This window comes from Symphodus melops (genome assembly GCF_947650265.1).
Source record: "Symphodus melops genome assembly, chromosome: 9".
NCBI lineage: Eukaryota > Metazoa > Chordata > Actinopteri > Labriformes > Labridae > Symphodus > Symphodus melops.
Genome location: NC_136699.1, coordinates 15,742,991 through 15,764,240, shown reverse-complemented (window position 1 = coordinate 15,764,240; position 21,250 = coordinate 15,742,991). Strand labels below are relative to the sequence as shown.

The 21,250-nt window shown below is 41.3% G+C and overlaps 1 protein-coding gene across 1 annotated transcript; it reads right to left on the bottom strand.

Moving 5' to 3' along the window:
• Nucleotides 1-8,589: 8,589 nt before the first annotated feature.
• LOC306829194 (BTB/POZ domain-containing protein KCTD16-like) lies at nucleotides 8,590-18,999 on the bottom strand. Its single transcript, XM_079352130.1, has 2 exons — nucleotides 17,132-18,999; nucleotides 8,590-10,038 (listed from the first exon to the last, which is right to left on the bottom strand). The coding sequence occupies exons 1-2, from the start codon at nucleotides 17,949-17,951 to the stop codon at nucleotides 9,587-9,589; spliced, it is 1,272 nt and encodes a 423-aa protein (XP_079208256.1). The 5' UTR covers nucleotides 17,952-18,999; the 3' UTR covers nucleotides 8,590-9,586.
• Nucleotides 19,000-21,250: the final 2,251 nt, after the last annotated feature.

Sequence of the window (21,250 nt, the reverse complement as noted above, 5' to 3'; positions counted from 1 at the left end):
ATGTTTTTTGTCAGAAGGGGAAAAAAATTGGACTGGGAGACACATTGCAGTTCGAGAGTTTGGGAATTAAACACATTGTAGGTTTTTGTGTTTTAATTGTTTGTTTTGACAGTACGAAAAATGTATAAAAAATGCCTGCTACATCTTCTGAGTAGGGCAACATGCTAAAAAGCTTTTGTGCCTGTAATTCTACAGAGCATCAAGGTGAAGCAGAAATACAGACAAAGAGTTTACTCTTTCCATGAAGGATGTTAATCATGTGGTAGTGTACCCACGTACAGTACGCCGCATGGTCCATGAATAAGAAAAGAAGCTGCCTCTATTTATCCTCCCTCAAGACTCTGAACAGGAAAATTCTCTTTCACAAAGTAAACGCGGTAACATGATTATTATGGCCTGCTGTATGTGTGAGGATGATGAAAGTAATACGCTTCTGAAATGGCTGGCTGAGTTTCTTTCGCTCATCTCCCATGGAACAAACCCCTTTAATTTGATGTGCTTTTGTGTGCATCTAATTCACATTCAGCTGGCAGAATGGGATATTATTGCAGTTTGCACTGTTTCAATTTTGGAGAAAGACTCAGAGCATCAAAACTAGGTTATGCAACGTCTTTTTTTTCTCTGTCCGCCTCATCAATATTCATGAACATCCCTGACAAATACACATCTGTGATACAGCACGCCAATTAGGTAATGATTTAGTAAATTACCTGTTGTGAACGCACCTTCAAAGGAAGACTGACAAATAGAGGTTGAGGATGCAAGAAAATGGAAATATAAATATAAAAAGATTAAGTTCAAAAAATTACTGGTAAAGTTCTTCATTATCCTGTAGCCTTCCTTGGTAAATGGTGGAAGGAGTCATGGCGGTGATTAAAATTGTGTCAGGAGTGATTAAGGTGACACTTCATGCCATCTAGAGGCCAGATCACGACTCCTGTTAAACCGTGGATGTAATCTGTATGCTGCGCCAAACCGAGAAATGTCACCAGCTCCTCTGAGGGGTTTCAGCTTTTGCTCAAGGCTTTCTCCCTCTTTCTTTCTCCCCTCTGCACACACACACACACATACACACACACACACACACACACACACACACACACACACACACACACACACACACACACACACACACACACAGCAGCAGCAGCAGTAACTAGATACTTTCTGTCATTGTCTGAGAGTTTTAATTTGTTTAAGACAGAAATGTGGATTTTCTTACACTCTATGTGAGTTGTTTTCCTGTAGAATTATAGATTAGGATCCTGTGGAGAGCGAGGCATTCTTCAACCTGTATGCCTTTTGCCTATTTGTTCAAGGAGCTCTAAACCTGCTTGGCCCGCTCTGTGGTCTCCTTTATCTAAAGTTAATCACACAGTAGACCCACGTCCTGACTCATGGCTGGCACCCATCTTTGGATTTATCACACACAAAGTCTTCCTCAGCTCGATATCGCCACTCGCCTTCTCTTTCTCTTTCTCTTTGACCTTGACTTATTTTGCTTCTTTACAACATGACCTCTGGTGAAAGAACTGTGAGGTCCAGATGTTGATATTTAACCCAGAAAAATGAGACTTAAAACAAGAAGGCTGAAGTAGATTTAATCAGTGGCACTTTAAAGGCTAAGCTTTGGTTCAGCTTCATAAGAAGCTTGTAGGTTTGAGCTCTCTGATTGTAGCCTGTGATCGACTGTCGTGAGGGTGACTAATTAACAGCGCCCTAATTTGGAAGATCAGTCATTCTTTGGTGCAGAAGCAGGCTGTGATTTAATACCACAATCAAAATCAAACCCAATCAAACATGCTTTCGGGGTCTGCAGGATTATTTTTGAGTTTGTTGCCATGGCAATCCAGTTCATCCCATGGCGGCATTTCCAGAGCGTAGTGATGGATTAGATGGTGATGTCAGACATCTGTGTCAAATCCTTCTCCAGCTCATTTCAGCCATTTGTCATGTTCTCATATGACGGATGACAGCTTCAGCCTGGCAGAAAAAGTGAATGTACGGCAGCTCCATGATGAGTTTCAAACTCCTGTTTGTGCCTTACTCTGGGCTCCTTCGCTCCCTTTTCCTCCAGCCTGAGGTAAAATGGCCTTTGAGGTAAATACCATTTGTTTTGTGGCGTTGCTATGATGGCTGAATAATGGCTGGAAGTATGCGGCTAAATGAGAGTCTGAGGCCAGGGATGGGAGTAATCTGGCCTTTCTTTCTGCGCGGCGACACAGGCCAATAGAGATTAATGAGAATGTTGGGGTCTTAACACTTTCACTGCTTCAGGAGGGAACAGCATCTGCTCTTCTGTTTTTGCTGTTTACAATTTTACGTTCACAAACAACCACTGGCCTTATATAACCATCAAAACCACACAAGTCTTCATGCAAAAAAAGATTCGACTTAAATCTGCAACCCGACTAAATAAAAAAACTCATCACTATCCCTCGCCACAGAATTTTTCTTAGGTCTTCTTTTTTCATGTTTATAATTTTAGCCCTGCTCGATGCCTGACTCGGGGCTTTGCAAGTTTGCTGTGAATTGCAGACATTCATGGTCTCCTGAGCATTAAGCCTCTAACTTTGAGTTGTTCTATTCTTAAGTTTAAAAAAAATCGTTCCTCGATATATGGACATCTGCTGGAGGGATTCTTCTAACATTTTTGAGCAGACTCTCCTCTATGATCTATTGTAAACTCACCTAAAATTGAAGTCACCACAACAAACATTTGGACTTTTCATTTCCAGAATTTAATAATAGAATTTCATATTTTCAGTCTTGATATGCGTCAAAGTAATCTGTGCCGATATGTTTAGTGCACTGTTGATAATCACGGCAATGTTAGCAGGTCAGCCGATGTGGTCGCAACATGCCCACCATCTGGGTCCAACATTTAATCTCTGGAAGGATTACTCTGGGGCTTCAAGGGAAATATAATGGGTTTTTTACATGCATAATTCACACGGATTTGTGAAAATACTCGATGCTTACCCTGAAATTGTAAAGTTCTCCGTTGTGAGATGAATAAAGGAATATTTTATCTTATCAAAGATACATCCTCCTGTCCTGCAAAAGATGAAGACGATAACATTGATATTATTATTTCACAGAAAAGAATGTTGTTTAATGAATGTAGCTAGATGCAATATGCTGCTTCTGTGCAGAGCTGTATCCTCCACCCCTTTAAAACAACAGATTACACTGAAATAGATTGGATTATATTCAAAGAATTGAGACAGACTGAGAGAGAGAATTGTCCCCACTCATTTTCATCTTCTGTCATTCTTCAATATAAAAACAAATTCGATACACAAAAACTTCAGCTGACTTGTGGCGACAAGTCTGACCCGCAAACAATTCTTTATATTCGATCAGAGAGTTTTAAGTCATGCAAAAGATTTGTTTTCATTAAACCCCCTGTGCTGTGGAGTCAAACTGAACCCTCAAGTTTAATACTGAGATTATGTCCTTACACAGAGAAAGCGCTGTATAATACATTCAGTGCAGGGTTTCTCCCAAGGCCCTTGTTAAGAGGCGTGAGAGAAATTAACAGCGAACACAGTCTTTATCTTGCTTATATGCTAAAAAGGGGCTACACATAAAGAAATGTGCTCTGAAGCTATTTGAGGATGTTTTATAACGCAGTGGCACCTCGAGGTATAGTTTCTGGGATGCAGTTCTAATTGCACAGCGCTGGGAAAATGTTGTGAGGAATTAAGACAGTGTTCCCCTTCTGATTATTTAATAGGCCGACACGTTAGCTGAGTGCAGCACTTTTACACTGTACAAATCTGGCTCTAGAGAGGAATGAAATCTTTGTTTCCTCGGGTATATAAACATCCTGACAAACACTCAAGACTCAAAGTATAAAATGTTCCTGCTATGATTTGAGCCTCCTAACTGTCTGACTTCTTGTAAGAAGGTGAGTAAGTCCTTGTCCATTCTCCCACACCATCATAACTGTTTACCTGTCCTCCCTTATTCATTGTCTGATATCACACAATCAGTGATTATTTTCAGATTTATGATATGGTGTCCTCCATTATTTTACCCTTTGCAGTGTACTCTGTACTCCTCCTTTGATTTATAACAGCCTCTGCCCTGCTGAGCAGCACGCACCACTTTTATACTGTGGTGTAGAAGCACTGATCAGTAGCCCTCAGTGCTGATTTATGACCAATGGGTTTCCTGGTCAGAGCGGCTTAATTGAGCCTGTATATTCTCAAGAGCAGTCCTTGAGAAAGGGATAAAGTAATGAGGGGGAAAATGACGAGTGGAAGACACTTTGGCTGTAAATCAGCTGTGGTGTGGAAAAAAAACACACACACATTATGTACACCTGCACAAATGCTGCAGAGATTCAAGTTCACTTCACTGACCTCATAACTAGGGAGGGGAGCTGCTGTTCTATTGTACCCTCATTCTTTCTGCATCCATGAGTGAGCTCTTCATCCCAGGGGGAGCCCAGGTGAGCATGCTGGTAGCTCACTATCTCCTCTGCATGCTCAGGATTGCTTTATATTTCGACCAATTAGGACTCTGCACCTTATTTCAGAGCATTGTTTTTGTGCAGAGCAGCAGGCTGAACCGATCCCACAGGGGATTGGAGATATAGCCTATCCAAGAATGTGAAAATCTGCACACATATTGCAGATAGCTAACTGTTTTGCAGCAGTGGTTGTGTGTGGAGTCGAACGATTGTGTGTTCAATGCGTTGGCGCCAGAATAGCGAGCTGAGAGCGCAGATATGGCGCCACAGGAGAGAGAAAGTAGAAATAGCTTGGACTCGATGCCTGCTGAGTCAGCACTATTGACTGACACCTGTCGTTACAGTGTGTGTGAGAGAGACTGCATCACTGGGTTGTTTCTGCATTACAGTGTATGCACATGAGTGACAAAAGGCCTTCTGGCTACCCAGGGTCTTGTTTGATAATAGACCTAGTTTGATAATAATTTTCTGGTCCCTTATCATGTATTCATGATAAAAAAAAACGTGACTCAAAACAAAGACCTGTCAACCAACTTATCACATCCTGCATTTCTTTTCGAGTACCAAGGTTGCTGTCACTCTAATGTCTGTGCTGGAGCACGGTAATGTCTTATTCAAAGTGTACTTGTTTGGTTGTTCTTGTGGCTGCCTGTGTTTTCACCTCTTGCTGGACCTTGTATTTCATCTTTGGATGTTTTTTAGTCTGGTTACAGAATTGTAAAACTTTTTTCTTAACCCTTTTTTCTTGTGCTTGCATTAAATCCTTGATGTCTACCTTTAGGTTTATACAAAACATACCATTCCCTATATCATCTGCTGACTAAACCTGGACAATGTTTGTGGTTGCATTTAAAAAAAAAATAGTTTTCAAGTGATTTTATAAAAACATTCTTTACTTCATTATTTTTAGCTGTCAATGAAATCCTTTCCCTTGTGTCATTCCCCACTTTTTCTCTCTCACGGTTTTCTGACTCCACCCACTCGCCGAAGTATCGAAGTAGAGCTTGTTCATGGAAGCCAATTACCACTATCACTTTTTTATATAAAATAGACAGAAGAAGGTCAAGTTGAGATCAGATTAAAAAAGACAGAAACAGGGGCTGGGGGGGGGGGTCATCAAAGACTATGTCTATGTGCGTTCTAGCAGGAAAGTTCCATTATTCGGAATATATATCTTTGCTTTCCGGAGAACATCTCTTTGATTTTGTCACTTCTTCCCCTGGATTAATTTGTATTATGTTCAGTGGGTATCTCCATGTGCTAGTCTTGGCAGAATCAGGCCATAAAGAGACCCCAAATGTGCTCCAAGGCTGCAAATTGGCTCCTGTTTCTCTGGCGAGGTCCCTGCAGGCTTCTCTTGAAAGAGCACACAGTTTGTAGGTTTAATAGAACTGCAAATCAGAGCACAATGTAGCTTCAAGTAGAGAAATCAACTCTGCCATATAAATCTATGAAATATGGTATAAATAAATACAAACAAGTGAAACTAATGGGAATATGGGCCCTAGGGGAGTGATGCTAAAACTAAACGTTTACTTCCCTTCTCTAAGATAATTCATAAAGGTTTCTCTTGGGCAAATTCCATTTTAACTGTTACAATTTTTTGTAGCTAAATCCTTATTTTATGATTATTATCTGCCTACTTTAGTCAAGCCCTGGGACTACCCTTTTTTTGCCATCATGGGAAACAAATGTGCAAATATCAGCAGCAACTTTGAGATGTCAGTCATCTAAAATTAAATGAGTGAACAGAAAAACATGCTGGTGCTGGATATTTATGGAGACAAGCTACAGAGAACAACTTGTCTCCCAATAAGGGTTTCGGTATTTTTCCAGAGGAAGGATGTTAATGACATATTTTATGTTTCTATTTCAGGTGAAAACCTGAGCAGAAATGATCCTGAGCCTGCTGTGATACATTCAGACATGTTGCAATATCAGTTACCACCTCCGATTTATAACGTTAGAGGAAGTCTTCCGCTTCATCAAAATAGTGTATTCCTTATATTCATTGTATGTAACATGAATTCTTGTTTGCTTAATTAATGCATGCTGCTATTATTTTATGTGTGAATAAAAACTATTTCTGGTCCTTTAATAACTGAAAAACAGGGTTATTCTACCACTCTTGTCTATCCAATTATTTTCTATGTAATTCAGGTGCTGTAATCACGCCATCAGAACTGTCTTCTGCCAAAGAAAGCTGTTGTGGAAAATGCAAGGCCTGCAGGCAACCCTGCAGGATAATTGAGGGTGGTTAGCGGTGGCAGTGTTGTTGTTTTTTTTTTTGATTGAAGGTTTAATTTTACGTTTCATCCCGGAGGAGGATGCTGGTTATTGATCATGTGTGAAGACTATAAGGCCAAGGCCAGGATCTGAGGATATTGATCCGTAAAGGAAGCAGTTCAGGTGGTTCAGTGGGATAGGCCAGCAAGGTCACCTGGGCAGGCCAGGCCATGCATGCCTGGGACAGTGTGTACATTTGATATGCAAAAACAGATTCATTGATTTTTCATTGGGCTATTAAGGATTCAGATTGTGTGCAAGGAGAAATGCAATCCAAAGCGGATCTGGTTTTCACAGATGGGGAAAGGGGCATTGGATTTCAAGCTGAGAGATTTCATGCTGTGTTCCTATTGAAAGGAGGCTGAGAGGAAGAGATATGGGTCCTGAAGCTGAGCCGAGGAGAGGAAGACTGGTCACTATATCCCTGACAAATTCATTATGTTACAATCCCCTTCCAGGTTTTTGCTATTTTATTCTCTGCTGGGGTATTAAGAATCGAATGACCTTTTTTGTGAGTTTCTGGAAATCCATTCACATACTAAACCATATCTCTTCACAGCTAAGTAGCAGTTAATAAAGACTCTAAAAAGGATTGATTATTAAGCAATTTCTTTTTTTAACATATAGTGAATGGCAGATGTCTTTCACCCAATAATAAAGGCTTTATTTTGCTTTGGAAGGACTAAATGGTTATTGTTTGTTACAGCACATTACGCTCTGGTTCTTTTTATACCATTTCAGCATATAGATGAATATATCTCAAAGCCCTAACAAAGCATTTCCTCTGAACTCCTGTTGTAGGACACTGACTGTCCCAAAGGGTGGAAGCATTTTCTTCATCTATCATCACTCGGGTTGTTTTTTGGGTCGCAGCAATAAGGTCCCCAAGCATTGCTCCTTATGGTTGCAATGTGGCAACACAGCAGAATTGTGATTGCTAAAAATAGTGCTCTCTATGTTAATGGTGCTTGCTATCCACAGCTTTGCCTGTCTTCATGTTTCCTGGAGATCGTCTCAAGAGTACAGAGTCCAACAAAGAGATCTGTTACACTATTTAAATACACCAGGTATGAGAGGGGTTAGTTGGTTAGTGGGTGGCTGTAGAATTACTATCAACAGATCAGAAATCAAAGTTTGTCAGGATCAAATCAAAAGAGCATGGACACAGTTGTTTTATTAGCTGGAAAGTGCCATTAAGCTTATCTATGGCATTTTTAACAAACAAAAAAAAATCAAGGTGAAAAAGCATTGCTGTTACTTATAAGATTAATGAAGGCTTTGTAGTGTGGTCAAGTGTTCCAGATAAGCTGTGCCGTGTCTCACAGAGCACCATGCAGTATATACAGCATTTAAAAAAAAAAAAAATCATCTTCTGTTCTGCGTCCAAGTGTTGTCTTTAAAAAGTTCCAATAATGGATATCATCAAACTACTTTCAGTGTTTTAAAGCATTTCAAATAAAAACTTGACCACATTGTTTTGTTGTAGATGCGTTCAGTCATTTTTCCAGATCATTGATTTTAACGAGCAAGTGTTTCCAGATAATTTTATTAGCTTCAGCTAGCTAGCTAAGTAAGCCAATGTTTTCTTTGATTAGTTGTCTCTGGCTGACTTTCTATGGTTTCCAGCTGACACCTTCTTCATTTGAACATGTTATCCAGTTAAATTGCTTCAATGGTGGTAAAAAATGTTGTTCTTAAGTTCCTGGGTTGGAATCAAGTTATGCTAACATTTATAGTCTATGTTTATAAAGATAAACACATGTGTTTAATCTAATATAATCTCTTTTGATCCTCTGGGGTTTGGTTTTTTTTTGCTTTGGAAGTAAAACCAAAGACAAACATCACCACAATCCAAACTAGCTCTTTTAATAGCTCAGTTCAAAATCTCTTCAATGTGTGGAAAAATATAGAGCATCACACGCCTCTCTGTTTATGGCTGCTATGCTCAGGCAGTCACTGGGGTTTTTAAAGTCATGTTAAAAAATAGATTAAAAGGGAATTCTTGAAGTAAATCTAAACGGTCATAAGAACATCCACTGAAAATAAATGCAATTCTAATCCTTTTATTAGCTTTTTTTGCACACTTACAATCAAGGATTCGTCAAATATCCATTGACATTATATATTCTACCTACACAATATCATCTATCCAACATACACTGACAACACTGGACATTTTTTTTTACAATTGCAAACAGATCTAGGCAGTGCTTTCCTAATTTAATTAACGGTCAGTCATATCACACCATTTTTACCCATCACACAAAATAGTGAATCGACGTTTGTTTGATATTGCATATTTATGCTAGGGGTGAAATGACATGCAGTGCCTTTACCAAAGCCTACTATAAGTGTATGTGTTATTAGTGGAGTAAAGTGATATTTAATCGCTAACTCACAGCACCTTCTGGGTACATCCATGTTTAAAAACAGTAATTGTGGGAAATAGCACAAACAGTAAGTGATAGGTTGATGAATTGACATGTTGCCCCTGAGGTTGCTTTGTTGCTTCAACTAGTGACTTAGAAGCCTTTATGTGACTTGCACCCAGCTCTCTGAGAGGAGAACACGTTTAGGTGATATTAGCCCCAACAGGAGTAACCTGATTTACACATGTGCATATCACACACAACATTGTGCAGACTTTACAAATCAAGGAATCACACTGCCTTGTACCTTGTGTGCTCAGCTACTCATGCTGGCGGGAAAGTGGCCATTTGTTTAATGCAGTGTGTGTCTTAGAGGGTGGAGTCCTTCCAGTTAATACTGTTGTTGACACGAGATACCTCAATCTCTCCTCTTCTATCACACTCATTTTTTTTAGAGACGGTACTTTCTCAGGAGCTCTGATTGCCACATGTACTTCCTCTCCGGAAAGTGATCAGGAATCCTAATGCGTCGGAAATCCTGGATGCATTTCTCCATCTCCTGTTCTGGAGTCATCTTCTCCTTGTTTGCTTTCCTCTTTGCTGCCTCTCGTTCCCTGACTCCAAAGGTTCTCACCCGGATAACGTCTGTCTTGCGGCGCATCTCTGCCTGATGCATCATGTGACCTGGTCCTTTCGGCATAGGACGGTCCAGCGTCTGGATGTGGGACTGCCGACTAACAGGGCCGCAGATCACGGTTCCTTGAGGGGAGCTGGCCTCTGACTGGGTCTCAGAACAAGAAGTGGAGAGCTCGTTGAAGGAGGTGCCGCTCTCTCCCTCTCGCTCGCTTTTGTGGCTTTTGCAGCAGCAGTCACCGTGAGATGACATCCATCTTGAGGGCCCACCTAAAAAAACATGTATAAACACCTTTTTTTAGTTAATAGGACACACTTCCTTTATTCAGACTAACACTAAAATACAACCAAGACGTGTTCAATGACAGATTCAAGCTGTAACTAAACCAAGCCAAACAGTTGCACTAATCAATTGAACGTTGACAGATGTCCACACAGCAGTTTCAATGAAATACCTTTAAACAAACATCTCATGAGTGTGTGAGGACATTTCAGGGGTTACAGACGTAAGAACATAAAAGTGATTGGCTCTGACACTTGATTGCTGTGTCCCGAGGAGCTTGGGGGGGCATGCATATTTCTTCGTCTGATAATGAAAACCCAGAAAGCCCAGTGCTTTTCACTGAAAGACCTTACCTATTTCCCAAGGCTGAGTTTGTCTCCGCACCAAAGCAATGTACGTTTGCTGTTTCTTTTATAACTGTTACCTGAGTGCCTCTATATAAAGTGGGTTGTGTGTAATATCTCTGACTTTTGGATCACTAAGTCATGACATGGTGCTTTACCATTAGGGAGAAGACAAGCCAGAAAAAGCAGGTAAAGCATAATTTGTTATGGGTTGTAACAGAATGGGGTCAAGTGAATAAATGAAGCTGCAGGTGTCCTGACCTCCTGTCGGAAAGTTTGGATAGAAGCGAACATGAAGTGGCCTAATAGTGGAGGACTTTAGGAGTCTTTCTTCTTCCTCCTGGATCTACTTCTTGTATCTCACCTCCTCCTACACTGTTAATTATCAACCAGGGTTGCAATGCTCCACTACACAATAGCTTAGGATGTTTTCAAGTGAAGCCAGTAAACACTGTAGCTGTAGTCCATGAAATGTATCCCTGAACTAAGGCCTCACTTAGAAGTAATAAGAGGAAGAAATTGACTGAAAACTGCAGCACTAGCTGTAATATAAACAACAGTGTATGAGAAACAAACGAATGTACACAGACTTTAAAAAGCTCTTAATGGCTTTTTCCAGTAGGATGATACAGACTCAACAGCAATGATATCTCAAAGGGAGCAATAATTTGTCCATTACCTCATTCACGTTCATGCACCAATCTACAACGAGCAGAGTTCAAGGGGGATTTTAACCTCTCTGCACACGCTGTAATAATGACCTTATCTCTGGTGCGATGATTGCATTGAGCAGATAGTGAGAGAGTCCCTAACAGCTTTTTAATGGCTAATCCATGAGTAAAGAGGCCAATCAGTGCACCAATTTCCCCCCACAGAAAATGAATCTCGCTGAATATGGCAGACAAGAAGCACCCGGAAAATGGATGCAGACGCTTTAGCGAGGAAAATGAAAGGAGGGAGGCAGAGCATTGTTTCTAAATGGATGACTGCTGTTGTCCAGAGGGGCAACTTGTTCAGGAAACGAGCCAACACCCAATAATAGCGTCATTAAATGTTCAAGTCATGCAGGGTAACATATTTTTTAAAAGCTAGTGACAGCCCGAGAAGTACCTGGCCTTGTATACTGTATTATACAACAGTTTGTCTCGATTGGGCGTAAAGCTTAGCCTTTCGTGGAAATAAAACAGACCTGCGTGTTTAAGGACGTTCCTACAAACTTACTGTAAAGGTCACAGTTTAGAGTGAAAACAGGGACCTATAAAGACCCTTGTCAAGAAAGACAGTCTTTCTCTGGGACATTTAAACAAGTAGGTGTGTGTTATAGCCTTTGGTATCTTTTCAGGGAAGCCATTGATTGCAATGTGTTTTTCTCAGATCTTTACAGCCTGTCTAGGAGATCATGTTCCAACCGCATTAACAGACTGCTCTTCAGAGCAGTGCACTTCTCATAAATTACACAGAGAGAGGGAGTGGACTTGCATGGAGCGATGCAGGCGTGCAACTCGGGGTATCCTCAAACTCCTCTCTTTAATGAAAGCAGTGATGGTTGCCCTCATGCCTGAGAGGGATCAGAGCTTCACAAAAGTCCAACTGTCTGGATATTATATTTAAACAACGTATTTTTACGCATTAAAGGTTTTAAATGGCAGAAAAGTAGGACATGACGGGGACTGAAGGCAGAGGGCTCTGACGAACTCAAATTGAAATGTCATTGGGTTTCTTGCCAGACAGAGGTCTTTATCCTTGCCTTTAGACTGACTCATCAAGGGTGTCTGATGAATATTTCTTTAATGGCATAGCAGCTCCTTGCTTCAGTCATTTTATCTGACAGCGATTTCATACCCTGAAAGTCAAGAGGCAGGAAAATAAATTAATAAAGAGGAACAAGAAAGGCTCATCACTCTGCAATGCTGTGTTGCTATTTCACATGACCAGAAGGCCATAATGCAATTTGTTTCAGATTTATATTTGACTGACCCCCGGCATAAATGCTTTTCAAATTTGAATCTCTGCAGCCATATGAACTGTGCCCTCAATCTAAATGAATGACAGTTTGTTTTGAACTCAGAGCAGTTTACATCCAGGCTATCAGAATGTAAAAAAAAGCCCACTTAACTTTTTCAATTTCCAAAATAAACATTTTTATTTGTCCAAACACAACAAACTCCTGTGAGGCTGCATGTGGTGAATCATCTTCAAATGCTTCAGTTGCTTCTTGATTTCCAGCACAATTATTATTATTATTCTCTGACCTCAATTTTGGTCATGATACAAAAAATAGAGAAAACACATGAGTATCAGCCCTGATTAGCTTGATGAAAAAGCTATGTGATGTAAGGCTAATATCATCTGACAGGCTGAATATGCATATTCATGCAGCTCGTCATGGCGTTAAGCTCAGGCGAGAGGAGAGACGCTCTGATCTTTGACACACTCTTCTCCAGCTCCCATATCCAGCTACACAAATAATTTCCCTATACAGTCTCAGCCTGAGGAGAGTGTAGTTTACATGCTTGTTAGTTCAGAATTGAGGCCAGCATGTCCTTGCAGCAGAAAATAGGCTTGTCTTGCAAAGGCAGTGACTGTCCTCACGGGGTGGGGGAAATCCATTCCACTAAGAGAGTCTCCTTTGTAAAAGTATCACTTCAGCAGTTTGTGTCAGGGCTCATATGGCTTCAGCTAACCTTTACAAGACATATTCAGATGCCTTTATATCTGCATACAATTGAATTTGTCAGTATCAACATTCTGCACCGAGTTTCAACTACTCTGATATGAAGCAGGAACAATTCAAGGAATTTAAATAAGTCCAAACAAAGGTTATGTTCAAGGACAAACTTACTTTTACAAAGATCCAATACTGCCTGAGTCCAAATTATCTGAGTAGGTGACAGCTTCACTGGCTGATTGGTAATGACAAGCTGGTGCTGCCTCCTCCCAGAGTCAGAGGGTGGCGGCCCGCTGAGTTTCTCCCTGGCAGGGGGAGATGAATAAGCAACGCAGGGAGATTGAGATGTCTATATCAGCCTCTCCCCGTAGGCCTCCCTGCCCAGACCTAGAGAAACACCCCCTCCACTGCACTACACAAGCACTGATGAAGCAAAGAGGGGGCGGAGAGGATGAGAGGAGCTGTCCTGAGCATTAACCAAGTTCCTGTCATCACCTAAATGATGCCTCAAAAGGCTAAAGGAAACATAAGGGGCTTCTCTGCTCCCTCATCCTGTCAAGTAGTTGATTTTCAAGGAGTGACATATAAAGAAATGTGCATGTAGCACTGAGATCCCACACCAGATCCAGTCTTAAGTTCCACATCACGCGAACTTTAGTGAAAAAAATTGTACCATATATGTACAGAAATGTAATTTTTCTCTTCGACAAGCAATCTTACATCATCAGAAAAGGCAGTGCTGAAACAACCTGCATCCTGCATACCAACACACAGGATCCAGGAAACTCTCAGCCCTTCCCACAAAGTGAGTTTTCCCATCCAAGTATCCATTAAGTGTCTCTGAAGGAATCATTAAGGTATAAGATATCAGACCGTACTTAAATGTCTGCAACAGAAAAGTGCAGAAATACAAGAGGAAGACAATTACAAAAAAAGTATTTTGTTTTACTGAAACTAGAATACAACATTATCTTTCTTTTAAGAACATCCTGTTGGTTAGTAATCTATCAAAGTCAATTATAAATGACCTGAAATTGTATTATCATTTTCCTTGGTAATGAAATTCCAAGCGGGTCTATTTTGACAAATCTACTTGTTGGTGCATTCAAGGACACTCCTAGCATCTGTTGTTTTGTGAGTCAGATATCAAACAGTGTGTTGAAAAAATCCAGCCCAAAAGACAATCATTAAGAAAATATATATTTCTTTTGCAGCTGCAGATTCTATAAACTTAGAGTGGCCCACAAGGTTAGCAGATGTAGTGCACACACTTGCACCTCACTTCTGACAATCTTTCTGCCCCGGTGATCTTCAGACGTGTATGAGTTGTTCATTCATCTCTTCAGGCATTGTGAATCCATCCAGACTACAACCCACCTCTTGTGGAGCTAAGGAATCTACCAATCTCTGTCTCTGTCGTGCAATTGATGACTTTCCTCTCGCCTCTTTTCTGTCCACCTCATGGCCATTGTTAAGGAGCCATTGCGGCTACACATCATCTCATTCATCGTCCAAATGAAGACTACACAGCTATATTAACAGAGCATACCTGGGAAACACAATCATTCTCCATCACTACTGTGTATGGCTGCCTCCTCTGCACGACTCTTTCTGACAGAAAACTTAAAGAGTCTGATGTTTGCCTGATGTTGCCAGTTCCTCTGCTCAATATTGATCTGCTCTGCCAGTGTGAGGTGGTGGCTGAAATTTCCCTTACATGTTCCGGTTTTAGAGTATGAATTACATTTTAATGTCTTTAAAATAAGCAAGGGTTCATCTCTCTAAATTGCATCTCCCTCCTGGATGACTAGAGATAATATTTTGGGAGCGCAGATTGCTTTTTAATTAGCCAACCGCCGCCTCTCTCCCCCGAGAAAATTTGCAATGAGGGGAGCGGGCCACGACTCCAACTCAGAGGTTAGAGTTGTTAATCACTACAGAAATGTATTGTCAATGCCAGTCTAATAAACCTAACATCTTCATAGTGTTTAATGACCTCATTTATCTAAGACAAATTACCTGACAGGATTACAAAACTATGGAGAAAACGAAGAAAGACAGTCATACTGTAAATAACAAAACGTTCAAATAAAGCTGCAATTGTAAACCATCAAATCAACAGAGTGATCATTTTACAGGTGTGATGAAAACCATATAAAAGTAGAGTATGGCCACATCGTAAAATGATGATTTTTTTGCAAAGTAGTCCACAATACTGAGAGTCAGTGGAGCTTGTAGAAAACAAGAGGTGCGTTTAACAAGAAGAGCAACATGGATGAGCCTCAGGAACTGACAGGCTGGAAGACATCTCATTGTGTTTCCTGCTCTGAATTACTTATTTTACACTCAGAACAAAAACTGCCTCACTGTTTCTTTCTACATAAGCCTGTGAGTGGATGGAGGGGAAGAGAGGGGGGGGGGGGGGGGTGTTTGGCTGAAATAAACAAACAACGATGAAGCACATCTGTTTTTTGCTCTGCCAAAAGGTGCACTTGTCATTCTTAGTTTAGGACAAGGTGCTCTGGGCCTTCCACTGTCCTACATTCAGAATCCGGTTACAGTATTAGTTTGGAAAGTGGATGTTGTTCTGTGAAAGGCTCTTAAGCCTGTCTGCCACTGATGGATCCATCCATCTTCCTGACTATTCCTCTGTCTCCTAACAATTCTTTGGAATCTGTATACCCATTTAACCCCACCCAGATCTTCAATATCCGTCTTCTTTCATGCCTCATCACAACCCCAAAAAGTGTTTCTCCTTTCCTTCTCCGCTCTCTCAGACTCAATGAACTTTCTGTCTGATACTTACTTTAATCTATTTTTGCTCCCCGCTCCCTCCCTCTTCTTTCTGCCTCACTTCTTTCTCCCCATGGCCAGGTCTCATGCAACTTTTACTCCCTACTCCCTCCTGTTCCAACGCTCTTTCCTCCATCTGCTTGCCTCCATTTTCTTCTTCTTTTACACGTTTCCTTAAACCCCCTCTCTTTATTCATTTCTTCTCTGTGATTTTCTTACTCTGCATCTTTTTCTTTAGAGTGCTGTATTTCTCACATAAACTCCCCTGTCTCCTTCGGACCCTCCTCCTCCTTCTTCTGTCCAAAGTCGTTGTCCTCAGGCAGTGGCTGTTAATAGGGAAAGGGGGTAACACCTCCACCATATGCTTTGCTGAATGACTCAGGAAAATCCTGAATGGATGTTTATGAGGGTCGAGGCAGGCCCTTCTCTTATAATTAGCCCAATTAACATCAGTATTGGTTATCATTAGCAAACCATATGTCATGTCTTCTCTCTGAACCTCCCACCTTGACCCTCCATACCTGCAGGTTTTCTTCTTTTCCTCCAAAGGGAGCCTTTCACAGTAATGAACAAAGTGCTTTTTAATAGGCCATATGGCCCAACTCCTTCCTCTGCAAAGAGCTGAGTGAACCGTATTTACAGCTAATTAAGGCATTTGCTGATTAACAAATCCTGTCTTCAGGTAATAACGAAAATAGCTAAGACTATGAGGTAGCGTTCATGTGATTTTATTTATTTATTTTTATTTTTTTGCTGCCCACTGGTGCTATATTATTCATAAACCATCGGAATCTGAGCAGTAGCCCGCGTGCCCACGTGACGCATGTGTACTTCAAGTACAGCAGCATTGTGACTCAATACGCCCGAGGCCTGTGGGCAGGACTGAGTCTTATCTAGGATCCGAAACAGAAGTTTAAAGTCAGCCACTGCAAGGACTGCAGCGATTTGAGTAACCCGACCGTGCCTCCTGGTGGTGTGAGCCAACACAGATCACTTCCTGCACAATGCCTATGTGTCTAGACCATTAGAGCCAAGTAGAGGCTCTTTCTTTTGGAGAGTTATGTGAAGTACATTATAATGAGATGTATCGGGAACATTATTCTTATGGACATACATTCTGATACTCCTAAAGCATGGATTCGGGGAATGATTGTCACTTCTCTGTTATTCAAGTGTCATTCATTTCACTGTTTGCATTCTAGTAACTTCTGCAGAGCTAAGCCAGTAGTTTCCCTGACTTAATTTTGTCAAAGTGCAGAATAAATCTTCACTCACGGTAGAAGATGTACTGTGCGTAATTGGACCAGACCCTGTCATCCGCGTAACCGATGGAGGACGCAGTCAGGGACGAGTTGCAAGCCACAATGTGAAAGCCGCTCTCTGACAGCATGTCAAAAGCTCTCTCCAGGTGCCTAAACTTCAGGTAAAACCTGCAGATGTACCGGTCCGGTGGTCTTTCCAAGTCCCTGTTATCATTTAGGGCGTCTCCAAACACTTCTTTAGCTAAACCGATCCTGCTGCTGATGAAGATCCTCGGTAACTTTTTGGTCTTGGCATCAGTTTGACTTTCTCTGCCACCTCCGGCACATACACCTTTGAAAGCGACCGTGATGTAGCCGTACCTCCTGTCCAGGGAGTATGGGGGGTAAAACCTCTGGTCGCTGCCCTGCGACACATCATCCAAATCACTGTAGTACAAGTCGTCTTGGAGTAATTTGGACTCCTCGGATGACAAAAGTTTGGCCAAATCTGGCAGTTGGAAGTATTCCGCCTCTCGTTTTAACCTTCCTCTCTCGGGGAAGTGGTCAGGCAGGACAACTTTCTTGTCTCTAAGGTAATCCAATACATAGCGGAACAGAAAGCCGTCTCTGTCAATAAAATAACGTCCTCTAAGGTCCCGGGCCAAGTCATTTGAAGACCCCTTCTTGTTCGAGAAAAGCTTCCCAAGCAAAGAATTTGGAAAACTCGTCAAGGTGGCAATACGAGTGTAATACACCTGTCCACCTACGTTAAGCTCAACCACGTCCGATGGAGGGTTTTGCACCAAGTCTTGTTCTTTAGCAGGTTGTGTTTTGCAATTTTCGCTCAGTGCCATTTTCTTCCCCAAATACGTGCACGAAACCCGAGCCTCGTCTTGGAGCGCAAAATTTCCAGAAGTTTAGTGTGTGGGGTGTAGCTGCATGGCGTTGATGCAATCAGACCCGAAGCATAGTCCTGATACAAACTGCAGCCCTCGCCTCCAGAGTCTCGTGTCAATGTATCCCAAGGTGTGCCTTCTATCGAGCCTTTAACCCCATGCGTAAATGTGTGTTCCCAAGGTGCATCCTTTTTTAACATAATCAATTATCGTAACCAGAGAGCGCTCCATGTTACACACATGCAGAACGAGGGGTCATTGGTGTGACTTCTGAGAAAAAAAATCCGAACTTCAATCTAAAAATTCCATTTAAAAAATAGTGAAATGATTTGCTTTGTAGCGCAAGTTTTTTTTGGAAAGGTTCCCCGTCTTGCGTCTGGCTCCAAGTTTAATCACCTTAGCTCGAGTTAATTTTGAAAAAACCTTCTTGTATCCCGGTTTTCTGCTACTGAGAGTCCCTCGTGACAACTGGAATGTTGAAGCCCGTTCCGAGGTCGCGCTCAGAGAGAGGGATGGACGCGGGTCTCCGGCGCGCGCCCATCTCTCCAAACTGCTGAGTGCGGAAACGTTTGGTCCACCAAAAGCTTTAAGATGATGTTGCTCCAGGCTGTGCAAAAGAGAGAGCTAGAGAGGGAGAGAGTACGGTCAGAGAGAGACAAAAAAAAGTGGTCCCATGAAGTGTCTTACATCATCTTAAAGGAAAATGACATGTGCAGACGATCGTCATGAAGCGGGCTGATGTGGCTGCATCTGTGCAGTTTTTCCATGAATTTCTGATGCAGCCACGGGCGCTGTGCAGCTGGCGGGGAGGATTCAGCTTTTAAACATCCAGCGTTGAGGATTTTAATCCCTTCTTCTGAGTCTTCACAGAGGCTTTCGCATTTACATTTATCGCTTTTAGCTGACGCGCTTATCCCGAGAGAAGGGGGGGGGGGGGTTAGGTCCCATGCAGTGACTTGCTCAGAGACTCATCGGCAGTGACAGCTCCACGTGAACTGCGGAAGAAAAGCTGAAATATAAACTGAATATGGAAATTGATCCCCCTCTCATCGAGTTGATCAAGTGAAGTCTTAATTCAGCACCACGGACAGATCTCCTTCACGGCCGCTTGATGCCCCTTATAGTTACAAATAAACTAGAAGCTTACTTTAAAAAAAAAAGTAAAACAATGCGTTCCTTAATGCAGGAATATCTTACTGTCCTCTGATGCTACAGCAAACATGAAAATGAAATCCTTTCCGTTATCAAATCCCACTCTGTTAATGACTTCCTTGCAGTTTTAAAGCTCTTTGTGGTAAAGAGGTTAAAAAACCAACTCTGAACTTATTAGTGAGTCATTTCATTCTGAATGAAAGCAGCAGGGGCACAGAGGTTTGGGAATGGTGTATTATTGCTCAGGGCCTGCTCAGTGAATTTGTCATAGAGCCATCAGTGTACTCTGCTGAGGAGCCAAGAACTGGAGGGTGGAAAATCCAGTTTAGATGATGGGAGAATTTTAGGCACAATTACATAAAGTGAATGCTGTTGTATATAGGTCAGAAGCTACTGATATATGTAATGTATGTACTAGAGACTAACTGAGAGTATTTACCTGATTTTACTCATTCAAAGGTGAATCTGGGACATCTTTGCCAGAAGTGTTAGGTCCCTTATCTCCACTGCCCACATCACACAGAGCCCGAGCAGCATCGGCACAAATCTTGGTTTCACACTGTTTTGTATCTCCTGTTTGCTTTTCAGCTTTGTTTTCTGTGTTGTTTTGAAACAGTGCTGTCCAAAAATCAGAGGCTTTTATTGCTGTGGTTCTGAAAGAAGGCAGTGATGATGGAGGGATGGGAGAGCACCCTTAACTTGTGGTTTTGAGGAGGCAGCCGTCACGCTTTTACCCTGTTAATTCAAAGTATATTGTACTTGAGAGGGGTTGCTCAGCAGCCACAGGGGACTGAGTGGGATTTAAATAGTGAGGATTTAGAAATACACTCCCACTGATCTCTTTGCTCTAAAGCTGTGTACATTATACTTTTGTGAACTGTCTGACCTGTATATCTGAGCACAATATACACAACCTCCAGATAGCAAAAACAAATAGTGACAACCAGATTAAGTGTTTGGTGTTGTGTAGAATATATATAAATACAATGAGTGTATCCCTGGTGCTGGACTTTAAAAAGTACTTGTAGTTCTTTTCCTAGACCCTGCTAATGGATGAATCTCTTCCCTTATGTGCTATAAAGCATGTTTCTTATTCATCCCACTCATCATCCCATTAGAGCTAATTTCCCATCCTCCTGTCTCCACTTTATTTCCTGTTTGCATGCTACTCCCAGGTTAGATTCTATCTTTATGAAAGGGGTTGAATTTCATGTAACTTCAGCATTAAATAATGTAAGACAATATCGGTTCCAGTTGAGCGTGAAGTAAGAAAATCTCTGACATTGAATTGATAAATTCCGTTTTTTGCAAGGTCTTGTATTGCAGTCTGAAAAGTGGCAAGGGTAGAATATATTATAAAACAAAACACTGAAACATTACATTTCAAAAAGGAGTCTAAGAATGAAACTGAGATCTAAACTTTTTTTTTTTTAAACAAATGAAAGCAAACTTGTTTAGTGTGAAATCACAGCAAAAAAAACAAACACTATGTGCATGAAATAGATTGCCTCACCCTGTGTTTAGCCTTGAATCATCTTCACTTCAGTTTTCTAGATAAAAGATGCAGGAGCCAGAGCTGGCATGTCTTGAGAAACAAAATGTATTTTTCAGTTTTCTTACTAAATCATTAATGAAGTAATGCTGCTGCAATTTTAAAAGCACTCTTAAGTGTTCTGGGTTCAAAAATATTTATTTCATTACATTTGTCAGAAGGTATCTAATTATTATATGACATCCAAGACCTGACTGAGTTTAGACGTCAGTGGATGTTTTGGCTTGAGAATGCCCTGAATTGACTTTTTAAATCTCAAAGTGTGCATATTTTCAGTTTTAAAGTTCAATAAAAGTTTGTCTGAGATCGGACATAATTATTCCATCTGTTCCCAGCCACTGGATTCATCATTCTATGAAGGACTACATACAAAATCTATTCACAATTTCTCCTCCTGTCCTCTCTCTCTCTCTCTCTCTCTCTCTCTCTCTCTCTTTCTATGAACAGCTGCAAGACAGAGGAGACCCCATGTTGGGCAGCTGCAACAGAAATCATGTAACAGGAGCCAAATAATGGCGCTATGATGAGCACCATTTGTTCACTACAAATGCAC

Coding starts and splice junctions, on each gene's coding strand:
- LOC306829194 (XM_079352130.1), bottom strand. CDS start 17,951: ATGGCACTGAGCGAAAATTGCAAAACACAACCTGCTAAAGAACAAGAC. Junction 10,039..17,131: donor CGCACAGTACATCTTCTACC/GTGAGTGAAGAT, acceptor ATGTTTTTTTAG/GTGGGCCCTCAAGATGGATG.